At 37.5% G+C, this 20996-nt stretch overlaps 3 protein-coding genes across 5 annotated transcripts in view; 1 reads left to right on the top strand and 2 right to left on the bottom strand.

Annotated features, from left to right (window-relative positions):
- Positions 1-314: 314 nt before the first annotated feature.
- Positions 315-7784, top strand: LOC139943149 (uncharacterized). 2 transcript variants are annotated; one of them, XM_071939977.1, is made up of 8 exons: positions 315-701; positions 1043-1223; positions 2439-2497; positions 2817-2848; positions 3307-3388; positions 3835-3932; positions 4251-4371; positions 4963-7784. In XM_071939977.1, the coding sequence occupies exons 1-8, from the start codon at positions 614-616 to the stop codon at positions 5067-5069; spliced, it is 768 nt and encodes a 255-aa protein (XP_071796078.1). In that variant the 5' UTR covers positions 315-613; the 3' UTR covers positions 5070-7784. The 2 variants fall into 2 exon arrangements, with proteins under 2 accessions (XP_071796078.1, XP_071796068.1); XM_071939967.1 differs by having other exon boundaries at positions 2436-2497.
- A 137-nt stretch (positions 7785-7921) lies between these two features.
- On the bottom strand, positions 7922-12561 carry LOC139943137 (tubulin-folding cofactor B-like). Its single transcript, XM_071939960.1, has 6 exons — positions 12346-12561; positions 10987-11130; positions 10671-10770; positions 10125-10328; positions 8792-8864; positions 7922-8556 (listed from the first exon to the last, which is right to left on the bottom strand). The coding sequence occupies exons 1-6, from the start codon at positions 12538-12540 to the stop codon at positions 8433-8435; spliced, it is 840 nt and encodes a 279-aa protein (XP_071796061.1). The 5' UTR covers positions 12541-12561; the 3' UTR covers positions 7922-8432.
- A 3366-nt stretch (positions 12562-15927) lies between these two features.
- The window catches only part of LOC139943121 (striatin-3-like), a 39526-nt gene continuing 34457 nt past the window's right edge, over positions 15928-20996 (bottom strand). For both annotated transcript variants that reach the window (XM_071939941.1, XM_071939948.1), the window contains 3 exons: positions 20425-20529; positions 19958-20044; positions 15928-18758 (listed from right to left, as the gene is read on the bottom strand). In XM_071939941.1, coding sequence (XP_071796042.1) covers positions 18589-18758; positions 19958-20044; positions 20425-20529 — 362 coding nt within the window. In that variant the 3' untranslated portion in view covers positions 15928-18588. The remainder of the gene's footprint in view (positions 18759-19957; positions 20045-20424; positions 20530-20996) is intronic.

Below are 20996 nucleotides of genomic sequence, written 5' to 3'. Positions count from 1 at the left end.
ACTACTATTTTGCTCTTCGGATAGGGAGCAGAGCCCATTATTTTTTTCCCATAAAGTCTGTAACCTAACAATCGTGCTAATCACAGAAAAGTACTTGCCAGGTACGAGCCAAAACTACATTAAGTTTACGTTGTTGTGTCCCACTAAGTAAATTTTGCTCAGCAAAGAAACTTTGTCAAGCAGTTTGGGCCGCGCACAGGACCGGGAGCGAGAGCGTAGCGTAATGGCGTAAAACGGCGACGGGCGCCCAACTTCAAAATCATTCACGCACACGCGTTTATTCGATAAGAGGTAGGTGTGCGTGTTTTCATAGTATGGTCCAAAATGATGACTTGCGATAATTATTTATGATAAACATTCGCCCTGTTGTAATTAACAACAACTTGGCAAAACTTCCTGTTGCAACAATAACTTCGACACAACATTCACTGCCATAGGCACAGTTTGTACAATATAGGCATACCAACTGACGAGGCATTTCAATTCAAACGAGAAAGACTTGGGCCGAGACATCAGTTTTACAGGGAATTTACCAGTAATTTCTTCCCCAAAACTGGGCCACGGATTTTGTCTTTCAAAACACAAGTGAAGACAGCCAGCTGCTCGCTCAAAAATGGATAAGGTCTTTGAGCCGCGTCCAGAGATGATTAAAGAAGGCAAAACAGAACTATCCGCGGTCATAGAAGACAAGGAAGACTCAGGTAGGCAATGACTTATCTCACAGCAACATGTGCACTCATACCCCTTGATAATTACTCAATATATTATTTGTTATACCATAGTATACTTAGTATAAAAGAAGGTGGAGAACTATGCCGTAAAGCGGCTTCGAGTCTGAACTTCAAAGGGAGCCGTTACTCATAAACTGACAATGCTTCTTTTGTGAACGATGCAGCCTGATCCCATCTTGCTTCTAGAAATCAAGTTTCTCGAAATACTTGTTCACCTCATAGTATTCACAATGGTCACTGCAGTGAACAAAAAACTACGTAGGTCTATTAGGAAATAAATTAAACATCAATGTACATGTAATTACACACAGCTAAAAACAAAAGTGATGCAAGCAAGATGTCGCTGGTTGCAGAGCTAAAACAAAAGGACTCATTCGGTAAACCACTTCGCGCCATCCCATCTTCCAAGGGCAGATACCAACCAATAGGAGCCGAGGATAAGAGTCTTAGACCAATCGGAGCAGATGATTATGCTGATAGTGAACTTCCAAGGTAGACCAACCCTCACTCCATGAGTGTTTCTCATCTTTAACAAATTTGCTTTCATCTACTACTTTGCATGACCCCGAAACTTTACATTTAAAAAGTAACTGTGGATTTCTCCAAAATAGTTTGGCGCATGAATGTTTGACATAGGCCTACTGAAATAAATGATCGTATTTGCCGAGAGTTTGATGCGCGGACGTTTATAAAAACAACGTTTTTGACAACTTTCTTTTCAATTTTAGGCTGGTCAGCCGTTTGGAATTTTTGCTAACTATTGCCACCAGGAAAATTCGGAAGTGACTTGGTGGCAGTTTTCATGAGGCACTCCTCGAAAATCCCAAGCAAGATTGGACCAAGTTTAGGCCTACCTCCTATTTTTTTAAAATACATATCTCATAAACTTTGAAGCAATTGTGCCTGTTTTTTAAAAGGCCAGTATTTATAATCTATGTTGAACATACAGATTTTATAGTAGCATTACCCTTCGGCCTGTTTTCATCTGTCTTTAGCTTCTTTAGGGAGCCTTGTTCTTCGTGGCTCCCAGGATGGATGTATTTTGGAGTTCTTCCATCCGCAGTGCGTTTTCGGTGAAAAATATTTGAACTCAAAAATAAATTTTGGCAAGGGGGTATTTTGGGTACGTAGTTGAAGTCATGGTGTGAGCTAGGAATCGGACGTGAAATAAACGTTTTAAAATAATTATTCACTTATGCAGATCTTGCAAATTTTTGTGACAAAAGATTTGCATAAAGCGAATAATTATTCTATAAACGTTTACCAACCGTCCGATTTCTGCAAACTGCTTGAACACCATGACTACAACTACGTTCCCAAAATACCTGCTCGTCAAATTTCGTCATGTGTCAAATAATTTACTTCAAAAGTAACACCCTAGATGACAAGATCTTGATCCCATACATCAAGCCCCGGGAGCCACGAAGAACAAAGTGGCCCCCTAAAGAAGCTAAAGACAGATGGAAAATTTTCCAAGACAAGTAATATTTTGACAAGCTTATGCAAAATCGCCCTCTTACAAAAGTGACTCATAAGAAGAAAAAAATTCACAAGAAGAAATCTCGCAAGAACTTGTCAAACACTTTGGTTACCTTCTACCCAATGCGTTTATTTTGCTATCACTCCTCCACCAACTGCCTCTTAAAAAATAACAAAACGTTTGACAAATCTGTATGAGGTTTTTTTTTTAATCATCGCTGAAAGCAGGCAAATCAACCAAGCAGTGGAAGATCCAACTGGAGATTTTACTACAAAGGAGAAGACGAGTATGTTTCTTTATTTAAACATTAATCATTATAAATAAATATAATTATTTTATACACTTATTGAAAGAAAGTTTGGTAAAAATAAGTATTACTTTAGCCTGTGGTAATAAAGCAATGATCTGATCAATGAATAAAAAATGAAAATCTACGGCCGACTAATTATTATGGTAAAGAATTCGATAGGCTTTTCATATAGTGATGTTTAGGCCTACAATTATCGGTCTGAATTTCTGAGGGCAAACAAAGAAAGAAATTTAAAACCAGACTTAAAATAAAGAATATAATTCCTTGCACTTCCATCTGTCTTCTTGTCTAACAGCAATTCTTGATCTGGACAAAGCAACAAAACAGGTGAGTTTTATTAATAGTTGCATATTAATTGAATAATTATTGCAATGATACCGATTTCCAAATAATAGAATCAGCTGAAAAACAAACCGATTAGTAGAATCGATATTTTCAAAGAACACTAATTTTTGAAAATGCCACGCTAATCTATAGGCAAAAGTAGCACTGAGTTATGAAAAGTTGGAATCGAATCTCGGCAAGAATCGATTCTGTTTTGTTTCTACAAGGAATGTCCATTCATGGTAGTGTTGTAAGTGTAAGAGAGGGCGCTATTTCAAATTAGTGGGTCGTTGATTGGCCTTAAGTTTTTATAACTCGTAAAATAGGAACCCCCAAAATAGTCCTACTTAGTACGAAAGTTAAGACTATCTTTGTGAGGCCGACCTATTGACTTCAAAAACACACACTTACTATGGTGACAATACAGGTACCTATGCCTTTGTATGTTTAAATTAACTCAGAATCCTGAGCCATCTGCATCTGCATCAACGGAACAATCAGGTGCTGAACCCAATATGACGGCCGACGGCAGTGTAAAAAGAGGTAGGAATGTCGACTTATTTTATCCATTTGCTTTATCTCATCGATATCTTATCTGAATTTGTTCACCATTATTCCCCTTCACGGTAATTGCTTTCTTCAACTAAAAGAGCTTCTTCAATTTTTTTCTTATGGTGACAGAATTTTCTTACGCACCGTTTCTTTTTACAAATTTTAGCCTTCATATGCATAAACCATTCGGTTCTTTACAATGTTTTTAAAAATTTGTAATTGTATATTTCACTCATTTTATTTTTTATCGTTCTCGTTATGCCCTTTGGAGGCTTTTTGCATTAGGCACTTTACAAAATGTCTTTATAAAAAAAAAGATTGAAATATAGCAAAATATGATTATATGATGTGTATTTAATTATTGTTACACAAACTGAGCCTTATTTTGTGTATCAAATAATTATTAATATTTTGAATTGTTTCTTTATTTTTAATAGACTCACTTGTTGCCACAATAAACGTGGTCACCAACCTGATGAAATGGCAGCTCAAATCAAAGAAACAAGCTGGAGTCAAATTAAAATCCATGGAAAAGGTAAAAGTTTGTCCTGTTTTAGTTGTTCGAAGAAATGAATATTGCTGATTGAGTTTGACATGGATTTGTCCAACACATAACACAAGAGCTTCATTCAACCAAATAAAACTGTATTAAATACAATAAAATAGATTAGACTGCAAGTCTCATGTTTATAAAACCTTATGATTTCTTTCACTAAAATTTCACTTACACATAATTATTTACACAATTTTCAAACTCGAAGTTTCTCAAAAATAACTATGTGTGAAAATTGCACTGTCTATTCTTACCACGTAAAAATTAAAACTCAGATTTCTTTCTCATCTCATCAACTAGTACAAAGGTCACATGGAGGTCATTCAGCGGCGCAGTCGTCAAGAGCAAGTTGAGCTTCCATATCCTATCAGGCTCAATATCAGGAGAGAGGTATTGCCGATCATACACAACGTCGTCAAAGGTACTTCTTTAAAAAAAGTTCCAATGGCCCCTACCCTTCCCCCTTCCACCTTCCACTGATTTCACAATGACACGAATAAGTATTGTCATCTAGTTACAGGATCACAATTTCTTGTTTTTGTGCATTTCATAATCATAAATGTTAAACCAATGTTTGTATAAAAGAGATTGGCTGTTGCAGCTTGACGTTTATATCCCTTTGTGGGAGTTTGCAGAGTTCCCTTGACAGGAAGATCATCTAAACAAAAACAAAACAACCCTTTGCCCCTCCTGGAAAAAGTTCTGGCTACGCCGCTTACTCTAAAATTAAGAGAGAAAAAATCTTCAAAGGATATCCCAAACATGATAACTTATAGGCCATCGGTTCAATGCAATCTTTGTAAGGAAAACAAAATCTCAATTTGATTTCCACTATTGTTTCTTTGAGACTGCGAGAAACTCTTAGACACCACTCTTGTGCTAAGTCATGCAGTGCAGATGGTTGCTTTTAGAACTTGCCCGACTCGACCTATAAACTTTCACTATCAATTTATAATTGGTTGGTGAAGAGGTGATGAATTGATGACACCTTGTTTGTCTATTCTACTTTCAGATTACAAGCTTACCCTTGGTCCTAATCACAAACTGACAAGAGAGGCAATGGCTAAGGAGGCACAGCTTCAATCCGAGCTGACAGAGGGAGATGGAGTGGTGCTCTGAAGATGCACTCTCTGGTTATTTCTTAAATCACTTGCAGCGGACTACATTATGAAGGCTTGAGTTGGAACAAAGCTTTAAGTTGCTGTCAAAAATTGCCTGAGCCAATGTGTTTATATTGGCTCAAGCAGTTGGCCACAACTACCCCCAAATAGAAACATTGGGATACACTTACACTACCCCAAATCTGAGATAATTTGGGATAAACTTCCCCTAAAAATAAATTGGGATAACCTACCTAAACTGAGATAAATTGAGGTAAACTACCCAAGACTGGGATAAATTGGGACAAACTACCCAAGACTGGGATAAACTACCCCAAACTGGGATAAATTGGGATAACCTACCCAAACTGAGATAAACTGGGATAAACTACCCAAACTGAGATAAATTGGGATAAACTACCCAAACTGAGATAAACTGGGATAAACTACCCAAACTGAGATAAATTGGGATAAACTACTCAAACTGAGATAAATTGGGATAAACTACCCAAACTTAGATAAATTGGGATAAACTACCCAAACTTAGATAAATTGGGATAAACTACTCAAGACTGGGATAATTTGGGATAAACAACCACAAACTGTGATAAACTTGGGTATACTTTCAAAACTGGGATAAATGTTCAAACTTCCAAACTGGGATCAATTATGATGACCTTCCCAAACTGAGATAAACTTTCAAAAACAGACATTTTGGGATAATTTACCCCAGCTGTTAAAGATATTTTACCATTATTAAAACCCTTACCCACTGCAGTCAGTGGCCTGGAGTGACATTGCTTTGAATATACAAAGCGGAGGTTAAACAAAACTGTTCAAATAATTGTGTGAGACTCTGCCTTACACCATGCTGAACACACTACAAAAAGTGAACTGAACAAAAAATTTATGTACAACACAACAATGTTTAATTAAAAGCAAAGCTTTATAAATTATCGTACTTACATAGGTATATTACAATGTAGGTAAAAGTAAAATAAGTTTTAGGCCCATTTATTGTATTCATAGATCAAATAGAGTAACAGATTGGATCCATAATTTCATACTTCATCGATACATGTTATTTAAATTGTGCTTACCAGAATAAGGTTACCAGCTAAACATCACACCATCACACATGTACAAGCTGTGACTGGTATCCTGCAAAAGTTTGCTTAGCAAAAATTCAGCTCTATGAAAAAGTTCAAGAAAACATTTGCTTCACTGCTGTCTGAAAATTTGGTCCAATTACTGAGGAACATATTCAATGGGTAATGAGTAACAAAATGAAAAAAGAAAAAGGAATGCACCGATATTTTGAAAAAGAAGGAAAATCACAGCATTTATGCCATCATTTTACAGCTGCAGAATCTTCACTTCATTAATAATCGAGCCTGCAATTTCATCCAGTCCATGGCCCCTCTCTCTCACAAGAAGTGGCCTTGGTGTCCCTTAAAAAAGTAATCAAAAACACCGAACAACTTCCAGAGCCCAATTTTATAGAGCTGCTTAAGCACATTCATGCTTACCAGAATAAGGTTACCAGCCAAAGTACTATCTCACATTAGTGACTGGTAACTGCTTATATTTGCTTAGCAGAACATGTTTAAGAAAACTTCCAGTCTTACGCTGCTCTATGAAATTTGGCCCAGACCTCAAATTCAAAATCAACAATTACAATTTCCCTGCCCCACCATCCTCTTCCAAAAAATGCATGTACTTTGAGCAATAACATTTTTGCTGTGGTTTCATATGGTGATTTTATAAGCTGTACACAAAACTCTTGAATACAAAGCTCTGCCTGACTACACGTTTTAAAGCTTAATTCAATAGTATTTGTTGTAAGTTAAGATTTCAAGTACATTTTAACAAACATTAATTTTTCCACATAAAATTACATGCGGCGAGCAAAATTGCACTTAATATTACATATTTGAACCCAACCTCATTCCCAATCTCATAGCACCACTTTATCACAGCATGCCTTGCTCGATTATAACCCTTTGAATTATCTAATTTATGTGCAAATATATTATTACAGTTTAATAGGTCTGTGTGGTTTTTGTGTGTATATATAATTGTCTTCTAAATGATGTACAGTACTTGGTGTCGATTTATGTGCTTTTTAAAAACGGTGTACATTGGAACACAAATTTCATGTGTTTTCATATGTGATGAACCAATAAATTGAATTGAATTGAATTGAATTGATTTGATTTGAAATGGTTGATTTACTCTGTGAGTGCGTTCAAGCATAGTAACCAACAAAAAGATACACCATAACAGAAATGATAGCAACTACTCCCCTCTTATTCTACTGTCATCCAGCTACTTTGTTTTAAAAACAAGTAGCTGGATGACATGCAGTTCAGAATGACTGCGCAAAACTTGATTTATTTGATGAGCGATAGTTTCAAAATACTTGCATCTTGTCGAATGCGAGATGAGCGTCCTGAAGGTGCTCAAATGTTTCCAACAAGCATGCGCATAAAGACGATGTGACCTGTGACATCACATGTTTACAAAAGAGCCACAGAGCCTGGACTTCCTGCAGGCATGATTTGTACACAGCTCAACGGAAGAAAATATAAAATCTTATATTTTATGGAGATTGCTCAAAACTTGTCCAGCTTTTACTTTCATAACTCTTGATTTTATGAGGAAATTATGACACAAAATGTCAACTTTCCCATAGAACCAGTGTAGTACAGTGCCTGCCAGAATACTCAAAGAATGTACAAGGTCACACTTATTGTAAACAAAGGTCACATGGTCTATAATATTCATATTCAGGAGCCAATGGGAGACTTTTGAGACATTGGTGGCAGCAGACATTACGATCCTTTTTTGCGCCCACATGCTCAGTATTGCTTGCTTAAGTCTGAGCACGTGACTCCTGGCGAGACCTGTTAAAAAAATGATCGTCCAAAGGCCTCTCATTGATTGCTAGTGTCTTCCTTCCATGGGTTAGGGACAGGAGTGATGGATACAAGCATTACCCATGGGAACAAGGCTGACTTCAACCCTCTAAATAGACCATCTTAAAGGGTGTATGTAACTTTTGTAGGACAAAAAACACAATGTCCACAGATTTACACTAAACTTACACAGTTTGAAGATAATGATAGTAGAAAGCTTCCCTGAAAATATTACGTGCCGAGGTGCTGTAGTTTTGGGGAATTGAGTGAAACAATGTCATGAAAATTATTTTAAGCATTTATATACGTATTTTCATGACATTGTTTTAATCATTTCTCAAAAACTACAGCACCTCAGTAAGTAGTATTTGAAGGGAAGCTTTCCACTATCATTATCTTCAAACCCTGTAAGTTTAATGTAAATCTATGGACATTTTCACCTCTGGATCCTTTCATTCTTGACCTCACATCTCATCGTCATCATCCATATCAAAGCTTTCTTCCGGGTAGTCACCAACGGCCACAAACTGTGGCTTGACGAAGCCACCATACTTTGGCAGGCACTCAAAGTACTGCTTGCCTTTAACACTGAAAAAAAGGTAAAATAAAAAATAGTACAACCTTGTTAGTAAAAGCCAAAAACAACAACCTTGAAATGAAATTCCATGATAGTTTTAATAATTGAAGATGGCAAACTCAAGTTACAGGTTCAGGTTCACCAAAGGAACTTTTATTATATAGTTTATGCTTGGAATGAATTTAAGTGGTAATAACGGAATTAAATATCTGTCATCTATAAAACAAAATAGCAAGAATTAATTACCTCCCATCATTCTTTCCCAGAGGTTCATCGTACTTGACGCCGACCCAGAACCCAGGCTTGAAGTCCGTTTTACCTGCAATGATAGATAATATGTCAAATTATTATCATTTCCCACTAAGGCAATTTCCAGCCATCCAAGAAGAACAATAATCACATTAAAATGTTCTCTCAATTTTGGAGAGTTGATTACATAGTGTTAGAAAAGTGTGCTATCAAAGTGAACCTCTTGTATGGAGTGCAGGGCCCAATTTCATAGAGCTGCTAAGCACAAAAATTTGCTTAGCATGAAATTTCTTCCTTGATAAAAAAAGGATTAGGCCTACCAACCAAATTTTCATTTGTTCATATTGCTTGTTACTGGCATACAGCTGTTTTTTGCTTATCCTGAAAATCACGTGGAAATTTGGTTGGTAATCCTGTTTTTATCAAGGCAAAAAATGTCATGCTAAGCAAATTTTTGTGCTTAACAGCTCTATGAAATTGGGCCCAGGTGGTTGACTTAATAAATTGACTGTAAAAAAAAACCTTGTACCGAAGATCTGCCGTTTCATCACGCACTTCTATGAAACCAGTCAGCCACCTAAGAATGCATGCTTAGCAATATTTACTGGCCTTGCAATATTTAATGGTCAAGCAGTCTAGGGCACTGGATTCGAATCTTGGGCCCAATTTCATAGAGCTGTCTAAGCAGCAAAAAGTGCTTAATAATTACTCGCTAAGCAAAACTGAGCAGGATACCAGATACAGAGGATACATGTGGATTAGTATTTTGACTGGCAACCTTAACCTGGTAATCCCAGTGTTGTTGTGCTAACATGTAGCTTTTTTTGTAATTAAAGGGACACGCTGCCTTGTTAAGTTGGGGAGGTAGTGCTTTCTACCAGCCAGGCTTCGGATTGATGATACCCAAGCCTACATCTGTATGGACTGTAAAGGGAGTAACCCTGTTTCAGCCCTAGGAGAAGGTGGCAACGGCCCCAGGATGAACAAAAATTGTAGCCCACACCTTGAAGTGGCCTTCAGGCCTTGTGTGTCTGGCGAATTGCAAAACAGAAATTAAAAATTGATCGAGTTGGTCCATGAAAAGCATATGAAACCATTTGTTATGAAATGCATATGGTTAGAAAGATGTATTAAAGTAGAAAACTTGACTCCACAAATTGCTTTTCATAGACCAACTCACCCGATCAAAGGCAACATGTCCTTTTAAGCAGCTCTATAAATTTGGGCCCGGGGGGAGTTCGGTGCACTTAAATGGGTTTTAAAATGGTTGAATAGCTTTCGGAAATGTACAAGGAAAAAATGAGTGGAAATAGCATGATTGGTGACTCACCGACAAACATGACGGTTCCTCTTTTGACTGGTGGTGTAGCGGGTATATTGACCTGACATCTTGACCCCACAGTAATTGTTCCCGCTAACCTCTCCTCTTCATCTTCCTTCTCTTTCTTCAGGGCCTCTTGCCTCGCTGCCTCCTCAGGGTCCAACTCTTGGTACTGTCCCACCTTGAGCTTCTTCTTGAATGCTTGTACAGAGTCTGGAATATTGAGTTTCAAAACAATTACAAATGTATGCGTATTAAAAATAGAATTGTCCCAGAATTTCATCTGGGAGAGGGCAAGGCGATTTTCGTTGGAAAGTTTTAAAAGTCTGTTTAAAACTGTTGAAGAGGCACCAAGACCAAAACCAGGGCAAAAAAGACCATGAACTCCATGTAATTCTATGCATGATCTAAACACAGTTTTCCATAAGCATATATTAGCTAGAATCTACCAATCAAGATACGATGCAGTGCTTTTCAAAATTGAATTTCAAAATTTGCTGTAACTTAAAAACAAAGTTGATAAGAACTTGTTCCAGCCACAGACTGAGTACAAACCTGTTCTCTTGGAATATTCTTCAGCTGAGATTTCAAACTTTTCAACTTTGGACAGATCTTCAAACTCCCCTCGCAATCTATTTGGGTCACTGTCTACGACCTATATATGTAGGAGGACAAAAGAAACAAAATTATTAATAATACAATATAAATTTTAATTATTAGATTATTACACTTGGTGAACAGTGTGAAAAGTGTGTGTGATATTATGAATCGTGTAAATGCCCGTTGGAAATAAACAACAAGCCACACTGCACACAGGGCGGACTAAAACACGGGGTATATGACCATGAAAACTTCTGTTTTGCTTACTCACATGTATCCTCATGCCATCATCCACTGGATAAGAACCAAGTAGAGCTGCGTCATCGCTCATTGTGATCACTAAATGATCATCCTTGTTGAAAAGCTGAAGACTCATGGCTGCACTGGATGATCCAGTGATCATCTCCAACTTACCCTAAAAGTAAACAAAGAGAAAAGATTCCTGCATTATAATATTTGGCGTGTCGCGGTTGAGCAGATAAGAACCAAGGACCCAAGCTCTAGTGTTTCTGATCGGCAGAGAGTGTGTTCGAACTCTGGTCTTGACACTTGTGTCTCAAGCAAGAGTCTTCACAAATAGACCGTTTTTATATAGCACTTTTCACGCCCGAGGGGTGTCTCAAAGCGCTTCCGACATTATTACCCCTGGTCACTGGGCCTTGAATCATTCCTTAAACCATCTCAGGTCCCTGGGGAGTATACAGCCTGTGTGCAATATATGCACTACTCGTCTAAACCAATCACAAGAACCATCTCTGCCCTCACAGGTTCCCATTTACCCCTGGGTGGAGAGAAGCAATTATAGTTAAGTGTCTTGCTCATCAGGGACACAAGTGTCACGACCAGGATTCGAACCCACACTCTGCTGAACAAAAGCATCAGAGCTTGAGTTAGGTGCTCTTATCCACTCGGCGACGACACAAATATTGCTGGTGCTGCATTCTTCTGAGATAGGACATAATGAAGAAAGTTTTTTGTAACCCTGCTAGTGCTACCACTTTTTCATTTGATATCATAAACATTCATATTTATTCAAATGTGATATTCCTTTTTTTTAAATGAGTATGAAAAAAAGTGTCAGGATATAGAATGTTTTTTAAAACCGTAGGTCCTGTGTGTTGTGAGCAAAGACTTCTAACAGTTAGAATGAGTTGCAAATGCAAGAGGTGTGTCAACTCAATCACTGTCACTGATCAGATTCAGAATCAAAATAATAAATGATAAAAATAGAGTTGATTATCTTGACCGTGTCACCACTGCACCATCATGACCATGGTGCACATGAAATTGACACAAGACAATGAAGACTGACAGTGACAGTACTTAATTCAAACTCTAAAGTAAAGTTGGTCTTTCCTTCATGGTTAAGTTTTAAAACATGGGGTATTTTCTAGTAAATTCTATCTGGATAACTTTCCGTATGGCGCCACCACTTTTTCACTCATTTTTACAAAAAGGGATATCTCATTGAGGTAAATTAGATACTATATTATATCATATCGAATGAAAAAGTGGTGGCGCCATACGGAAACTTTTCCTTCTATCTCATTGATTTACCGTCCATGGTTACTAAAAAATTTTCAACATTTTAATTTGTATTCTCTTCGGGCATTCTCTTCGTTCGGTTTACCTTTAATGTCCCGATCGTCATGTCCTTCTGAAATCGCTTTTCCGATGGGAAATTGTTCAGGGTGCTGGTTATCTGTAAGTTGGCATAACTGGCCGTGACCACGGAGAAATCTTGAGCCATTTTGTTGTTTTTTATCGAGTTTATTGACATGTATTTGTCAGCAAAGTCAAGTGTAAAAAATTGTATGCCACTCATAAGTCGCTAGTAACGCGGGTTCAGGTATTCAGACATGACGCATGCTTTTGGTATAGGAGAACGATTGCGAAACTACAGGGACCCGACCATTCTAGAATGGAAATAACACCATCAAACAGGAGAGGGCGCTATATAAAACTAACGGTAGGGAAAATAAATAAAAAAGTGGAAATAAAAGGTGATTTGTATCATATGAATCAACCTTGCTCGACACTCGACACAAGAGTTATTGAAAAATCTAAAGAACAACCTATAAAAACTGCCTCACCATGCAACCTGTAAAACCATAGCACCTACAAAAAATTTGTATAATTATTGAAAAAAAAAGAATATGTGAGTTGTTTATACCACCCACAAAAAAAAATCCTCTTTCATTGGTCTGCAGTAAAGGGGCAAGCCATCTCAGAAACTGTCAACACTATTCCAATATAATGCTATAGGGGCAGAAACTGTGATTAAACAAGCAGCACCCCTCCCCGCCCCAAGGCCAACCTCTTTCCAAATTTAATAATCTCCAAATGTAAAAGAGTTGGGACCACTCATCTTATATACCGCCCTCTAGTGACAGCTTAGAATGTTTAAGCCACTCATGTACAATGTACATCCATGTGTGTATGTACGAACGCATTACTTGTTCCGGGCATAATCCTAAAAGTTCTAAACAAGTCCAGTAGTTGTTTCTTTCTTTTGAGTCTCAATCGTTATGAACCAATAACATCCAGAGCATAACATTCCAAGTAGAAATGTAGATACGTTTAGTTTAGATGAAACAAAACGTGGTGATGCGACAATGCCCGTAGTCGTCACCTCAAGATAATGGAGTCACAGCTCTAACAAAGTAACCACACATCACACCACAAAGAAACAAAGAGACAGAAGTACAAATTCAAAACATTGTATTATTTTGTATACCCCTTATGGGAAACAAAACAAAATGTCTGCAGTAAATGCCACATTTTGTTTTTACAGCACAGAATTATTAAATGATCCTACAAGAAACAAAACAAAAACCTATAAAGTGACGTATGTACGGTGGTAGTGAAAAATGAATACACTTGTGTACCATAACGTTCAATAATTAGATCCAATTAACACTAATGACCTTATGGTTTAATTTCAGAAAGGACAAATTCATTTAAGGTGTTTACAGATGATTTGTAAATAACGCCTTCCTAATGCACACAAATTTACTCAGTTTCTGATTGGTGTTTAACGTTTATAAGTCCATTTGTTTCCTTTCGTTCTCTAATGCTTAATTGTAATAATAATTACCTAAAACTTTTACTTTAACAAGGACGAAACACCTGGTATCTAACATGACTTCAGGGTGTTCTAGTTTTGCCCATATAACTGCTTAACCTTTTAGAGACCACTGCGGCCACCAGCGGCTTGTACCATCATTCCCTTAGCGGCCTCAAACGGCCGCAAGGTTTGACCCTAACGAGGTCAAAAGAAAAAGGCCATGTGCGGATATGATATTTTCCAATGTAGTATGTTACAAAGTATCCCAATTTCAAACCACAAAACAATATTTTCTGTTTTATGTTATTTCTGTTGAGAATTTTTACTGACAAAATTGAATTGCAGAATTGAACAATATTAGCATCGCTTGGTGTTTTGTGACGATTAAAAAAGATAAACAAGAATGGTATCTAAAGGGTTAAACAGGACTTCCTAAAGTTATTTTCTATTATTTATAATAGTTGAATAGTTGAGAGGGTATCCTCATACTGAAGTTTTGCAGAAACATTTCTTGGCACATTTCTTAGGACAGACAGCTAAGCTATTAGTTTTTTTTTAAAACTCAAAACACTAGTTTGTAAGTTGACAATGGAAAAAACTTAGAATGTCAAAAACTTTCCCCCAAATCCTTGATTCCAAAGATGTGAATGATTTAATTTTCTAGGTAAACATTATTAGGATCTTGTTTACTAAAATTGTTTAACTCATTACTGATGTAGTATTACAAGGTAACTTCTTAAATTATACACAAGTTAACTGTTAACAAGGAATCGACAGAAAGTAGAACAAAAAATCAACTCTGCGATTGGGAGGAGACCAACTGTCGCAGGGAACACAAAATCTCTTTACCTATAACTTAAAATATTAAATATGTATAACTGCTTGATGGAATTCATCTCATCCCAGCCTACACCAGAGTCAAAAATATGTACGTTGTCCTTCCTTCAGATTAGTAGTAATGTTATCATTTCATTTCAATAGTTATAATATAATGTACAAAGTTGATAATTTTTTACAATGAAATGCCAAACATATAGATAGTTTAAATTATCTTTAAACACTCTTTAGCTATGGATCTACAGTGTTCCTGCTGTGTTTTTTTTTCTTCTCAGGTATAAAGTGCTAATATTAAGGCTAAATAATAACAACAAAAAGTTTTAAGACGGTATAACCTCTACTTAAGTTCACTGCAAATGCCCATATTCGGATGAGTCCGACAAGGAAAAGAAAGTACAGATATGCTATAGACACACAGCACAAAGGAAGCTGCACTGGAAAATGATTTTCTGAAATCAATTGTTACGTTACTTTTTAGGTTGGGCAAAGGGGAATTCTTGATAAAATAGGATTTAAAGGCTTGGTTTGTGGTTACAATTTAAGAAGCTGCTCGAACTAGTAAACTTGTGGTAAACCATGTGTAAATATCTTTGGGAGGAGTGTTGGCTCTGAAAAGAGCAAGTGTGTATACTCTGCTCGTCTTCAGGACACCGTTTCTAATGTCGAGACCACACCTGCTCTTTTTAGAGCAAACACTCCCCCTGAAAAGAGAATTTACACATGGTTGTACCCGCAAGTTGACTGTTTAGTTACTTCTTATTGTCTACACCATGATAGCTTGTTGCTGCAGCCTAGCGCACCACTCCCACCAAAAATATTTTAAAAAATAATAATAAAATAAAAATGAAAATAAACAAATCAATATTTTTTGTTACCAGAGTTTATGATGACGTGTATGTAACTAAAAATGAAGACTAAATTAATTCACACAGCATTTGACTTGTACATTGTCTGCTATGGGCTGTTTGAACTCAAGGTACATGTATAACACTATATAAGATAATACTAACTCTTTGGCTCATAATTAACGATGATTTAAATAAAAAAATCAAATAATGAAGTAAAAGTTTGTTCTTAAACATCTGATGTGCCGAGTACCAAACAGTTTATGAGCAAAGCGGTAACTAAATGCAGTAATTTACAAGCCGTGTCTGGTTTTAAATAATGTTAAAAAAGCACTGAAAGTTTCCTTGTCAAAACCGAATGACATCTTACTAAGACTGTTCACACAGAGAGTCCCGAATTATCCCAAAGTATAAAAACAAAACATGACAGGAAAAAGAGTTAATACAAATGCAGGGTGTCCTGTTTGTTTTTTTCTAATCGGAAATGCTCTAAGGTATGTGTTGAAAACTAACAATTGAAATGTTTATACTTGTTAATACATTGTATCAAAATACTGTGTTCAATTGAAATGGGCCTTATTAATTGTTCTGCCTACCGCCAGATTCTGCACTTACAACCACCATTCCCTGCTTGCAGGGCAAACGCTATAATTATGCGCTAGCTGTGTAAGCGTAGAATGCCTAGTAATGTGGAGTACGCTTGCACACAAGCCAAAATTCCCCATGAAATATGCTTGAGGTAAGGGTGGAAACCCCTGCTTCCGTAAGGGCCGATTCTTTGCTTACGGTAAGCGGAGCCATGAAATTAGGTCATTTTCTCTTGAGTGGTCACCCATTTAATGAGAATGACGATGGTTACAAGTAACATGGGGGCAGGCAGGGTAGTGGAAGGGATCAAACTAGGAGAGGTTTACCCTTCCAAGGGTCCTGGGGAGGGGGATATTTACCTTCAGGTTCTCCGATATATTAGGGGACAGATATTTACCGCTGTTTGCTTAGAACAAAAACAAAATGCAGAAGATTATAGAGAACTTAGTTTTTTTTAAACCTGCGAGCATCACAATAAGGTTATGTTTCGCAATCAATTTTAAGCCCATCCCATCCAAATCCTACCAAAGAAAATCCCCCCAAAACACAAACTAATAAAAAAGAGCAGGGGGAAGTGATATCAAACACTTCACAGCTACCCTTAAAAACACTACAATCCTGAATCAGCTGGGAACAAACAAGTACCTTAATGAAGATTCTCTGTTCCTTGCCAAAATATGAGTGATATTTTGTTTTTGTTTGTTTATAGTCTACTTTTACTGTAACAGTTATTACAATGAAACATTCATTACAGTGAATACTAAGCTATTGATCCTTCACTTTGGACCTAGCCCAATTGAGAACACATACAAATTTATATACGGTATTTACAACCCACGCTCTCCTGTTTGAGAATCCACGTTGCATTTTATCTTGGCGGCCATCTTTTGTATTTTGATTTCCGAACGATTCAAAAGAAGCCAAAGAGATAAAAAATGTCACGCAAAGCTCAAGGTCAAACCCATGTCAATCATTCTCTATTGTGTATTATTTCATTAACATATCATACCCCTTCTTCGAAATAGAGCCGAGTTACGAGGGAGTACACATTTGTGCACACCTTTCACATTGGCGCCATCTTTAAAAGTAAGTTTAAAGCTACAGCCCCAAAACACAAGGGCTTTTTAGATCCCCTGAAATTGCTTTTGAAAATGTGTCCTCCCAACTCTGGCCAAAACTATCTTGGACTGCTTGCATCCCCCATGTTCCTTTAACATGTGAGTAAATAGAGTGGGGCTACAAACCATTCTGCGCAAAGAGGAAAACTACATGCTCTCAACACTGACACTGGGGTGTGGAGGTTACACGTTCACGAAGCAGCAGACCAGTAATTCTGACCACAACAGACCCCTTGCACTGGCCGCCATCTTTGATGAAATGTGTACGCATGAAAGGCTATCACTGGCTGATAGTTGTGCGCAGTACATGCACTTTTCTATTGTTTTACATCAAAGATGGTGGTCAATGACGTCATGTACAATCCATCAATTGTGGATATATGAGAAGCATCCAGTATGAACGGTCTACCCTCAAATTGAAGAATGATGTGCTATGCTTCAAGCACACTGTCTAAGGCGTATCCGAAACTATGTCTACAGCTCTGCCTACGGCTGTTACTAAGGTTGTTGCTAAGGTCGTCATATACCTCAACTCATGACAACTCATGATAGCAGTAGCCCTAGCTGTAATAAAGCCTTAGCCTGTATCCAGATTGGCGGCTACAGCTACGGCTACGGCTGTTGCTAAGGGTGTTCCTATGGGCATCCTATACCTCATCGCATGACGACGCGGAAATCTAGCCGTAGCCAAAGCCGCCAATTCAGACATGGGCTAAGTTTCCTACCACTCCCCATCCCTTGACCGCCAACCCAAAACCCCCTCCTCTCCACTCCTCAATTTAATTTTGTTAACTCATTATTAATACAACACACAATACCTCCCTGTTGAAGGGGGCCTGTACACTAAGCAAGATCACCCTTGCGTTATAAATGACTACAAGTAGGCCTAGATAAATCCCATCACAAAAATACGGTGACTTTCTCAGAAAGTAGACGAGGAGACTTATCTAAAATTGACTGATGAGCATTAACTAGCGTCCTCATAAAACCAACAAAATCATTGTTTTCTTGTGGTGTTCCTACTAGTAAAAAGAAGCACATCTTTTTTACAAGGGTACCCGACTACAAATGCCAAACATCAATAGTTGGACAAATGGTACAAGCTTGGAAACGACTTTTTGTTTTGAATACAAAAAGTTGTACTGTTACTTTTGTTTTGTCAACCAAGTGCAGTCCGATAACTTTTGTACACAAGTTCAGATTTTCATTTGCACCGTATGCAACACTCGCAACAGCATGTTAAAACTGAGAGCTGATATTGTGAAAGATCAAACTTCTTGTTGCAGTAAATGGTGATTTGTTTCCTTTCCTAAAATTTCCTCATTGAAAAGAAAGAAAGAAAGGAAAACAAAAGTTGCAAGGATTTATCAAGGCCCATTTGATTTTTAAACTTATCCCCCCCGGAGTGGGCGGCTCTATCATACAAACACTTTTGCTAGAGCGTCCGCACCTCCGCTAGCAATGTACGGTTTGGAAGGATGGAAGGCGACGTCGTATATCGACTCGTCAAATTTCTTCCGATGCGAGGTGATCTCCTGGACGCAAGTCTTACTGTCAAGGTTCCAAAGACGAATCGAGCAATCGTGACCTGAAAATATGAAAAAGGTCAAAGAGGTGAGTTCTTGGGCTTGTGTGGCGTGCAGTACGGAATATATTAAAGGCAGTGGACACTCTTGGTATTTACTCAATATAATTAATAGCATTAAACCTTAATGGATAACGAGTAATGGGAAGAAGTTGATAGTGTAAAACATTGTGAAAAATGGCTCCCTCTGAAGTGACGTAGTTTTCGAGAAAGAAGTAATTTTCCACGAAGTTGGTTTCGAGACCTCAGAATTAGTTTTTGAGGTCTCAAAATCAAGCGTCTGCAAGCGCACAACTTCGTGTGACACAGGTATTTTTTTCTAACATTATTATCTCGCAGCTTCGACGACCAATTGAGCTCAAATTTTCACAGGTTTGTGCATATGTTGAGATACACCAAGTGAGAAGACTAGTTTTTGATAATTACCAATAGTGTCCAGTGTTTTTAAGTCACAGGGCTCTGTTTTTGTTCAGCTAGTTGTGTGTGAAAGCAAATTGGAAATGTATTTGTAAGACATCAGAGGTGCGATATTTCCTGGTATAGGGCAAGCTTTTGTATAGCAACCTCCAGATGAGCAAATCTGGGTACCATGGTGCCATACACGCTCATTCAGAATTGTGTATGGGCATTTGCCTTCAATTACACAACTACAAAAAAGCTTGCCCCGAATCATGTGACATAGCAAACTGTCTCTAAATTGTGATCAAGCCGGTCATTGTAACATATGATATTCAAATCTAACACACAAATGGCTTAATATTCCAACAACTGTCGTTTTAGAGCAATTACTACTCAGAGATCTCCAGGGGTAATCTCTGGGTGTTTAACATATAGGGTTCTGTTGACATAAATGCTATACAGCAGACAGCCAGAAAACATGATGACAGAAAGGACTTGCAATCACAAGGTTGTGGGTTCGAATCCCCTAGCTGATTTCACAATGACTAGAATAAGCATTATCGTCTAGTTACTGAATCACAATTTCTTGATTTGTGTAATTCATAATCATAGACGTTAAACCAATGTTTGTATGAGAGAGATTGGCTGTTGCCAGCTTGGTGTTTATATCCCTTTGTGGGAGTTTGCCAAGTTCCCTTGATGGGAAGATCATCTAAACAAACAAACAAACAGACAGACAGACAGTGAGACATATGTGTTACCGACAGACATGTACTCTAACTATCCAAGAAAGGTAGACTTACTTCCAGAGAGCAGGTACAATCCGTTGGGATCCACTGCTAAACTGGTCACTGCATCCAAATGGGCAACCATACTGTGGACCAATTTACCTGTCAAAGACAAACAATCAATTTATGATTAAGAATCTTGAAAAAAATCTTCTTTTGAATTATGTCATCAAATACTACTAGTTTAAGAGTAGCAATTTATGGTTAAATTTCTACCAGTTTGGTGAACCATTTGTGTCGCTCATGACTATTCATAACAACATAATTTAATTACGAAACACAATCAGACATCAGTGACACAATCCTTCAATCCTTTCAGAATGAATGTTATTATGTATCTTGGAAATAAAAAAATTGGTTGCTAATAATGTCAAAGTTGTGACTGTTTGAAGCGCGACTAGTCGAGTAGTAAAAATTCGCTAGTCGCCCAGGCCTAGGTGTTAGTAATCGAGGCAGACGCAAGGAGGGGTAGCAGTACTTACCTGAATTATTGTCAAAGAATCGGATGTGTCGATCTTCATGGGCAGTGATAGTAATGGGGAGCGTTGGATGGCTGGCCAATTTATTAATTTGTGTAAACTCATTATCTGCAATTAGGAAAAGATTTTCATGATTAAAGGGTGTATGTAACTTTTGTAGGACAAAAAACACAACGTCCACAGATTTACACTCAACTTACACAGTTTGAAGATAATGAAAGTAGAAAGCTTTCCTGAAAATATTACGAGGTGAGGTGCTGTAGTTTTGGGGAAATGGGTAAAACAATGTCATGAAAATAATTTTCATGACATTGTTTTACTCATTTCTCAAATACTACAGCACCTCAGTAAGTAATATTTGAAGGGAAGCTTTCCACTATCATTATCTTCAAACCCTGTAAGTTTAATGTAAACCTAGGGACATTTTGAAAAGGTACCCAAATCCTTTAAACTAACTCATAAATTATCCATATTACATCTACATCTCTGAACAAGAGGGTTTTTAATTTTGCATTACTCCCTAAGCAGACAATAGTGGTTTAAAACAACAGCAAAAAGGAGGAGGCCCAAATAAC

This window comes from Asterias amurensis, chromosome 1 (assembly GCF_032118995.1).
Source record: "Asterias amurensis chromosome 1, ASM3211899v1".
Taxonomy (NCBI): domain Eukaryota; kingdom Metazoa; phylum Echinodermata; class Asteroidea; order Forcipulatida; family Asteriidae; genus Asterias; species Asterias amurensis.
Note: the sequence above shows the minus strand (reverse complement) of the source record. Positions and strands in the feature narration are given on the sequence as shown.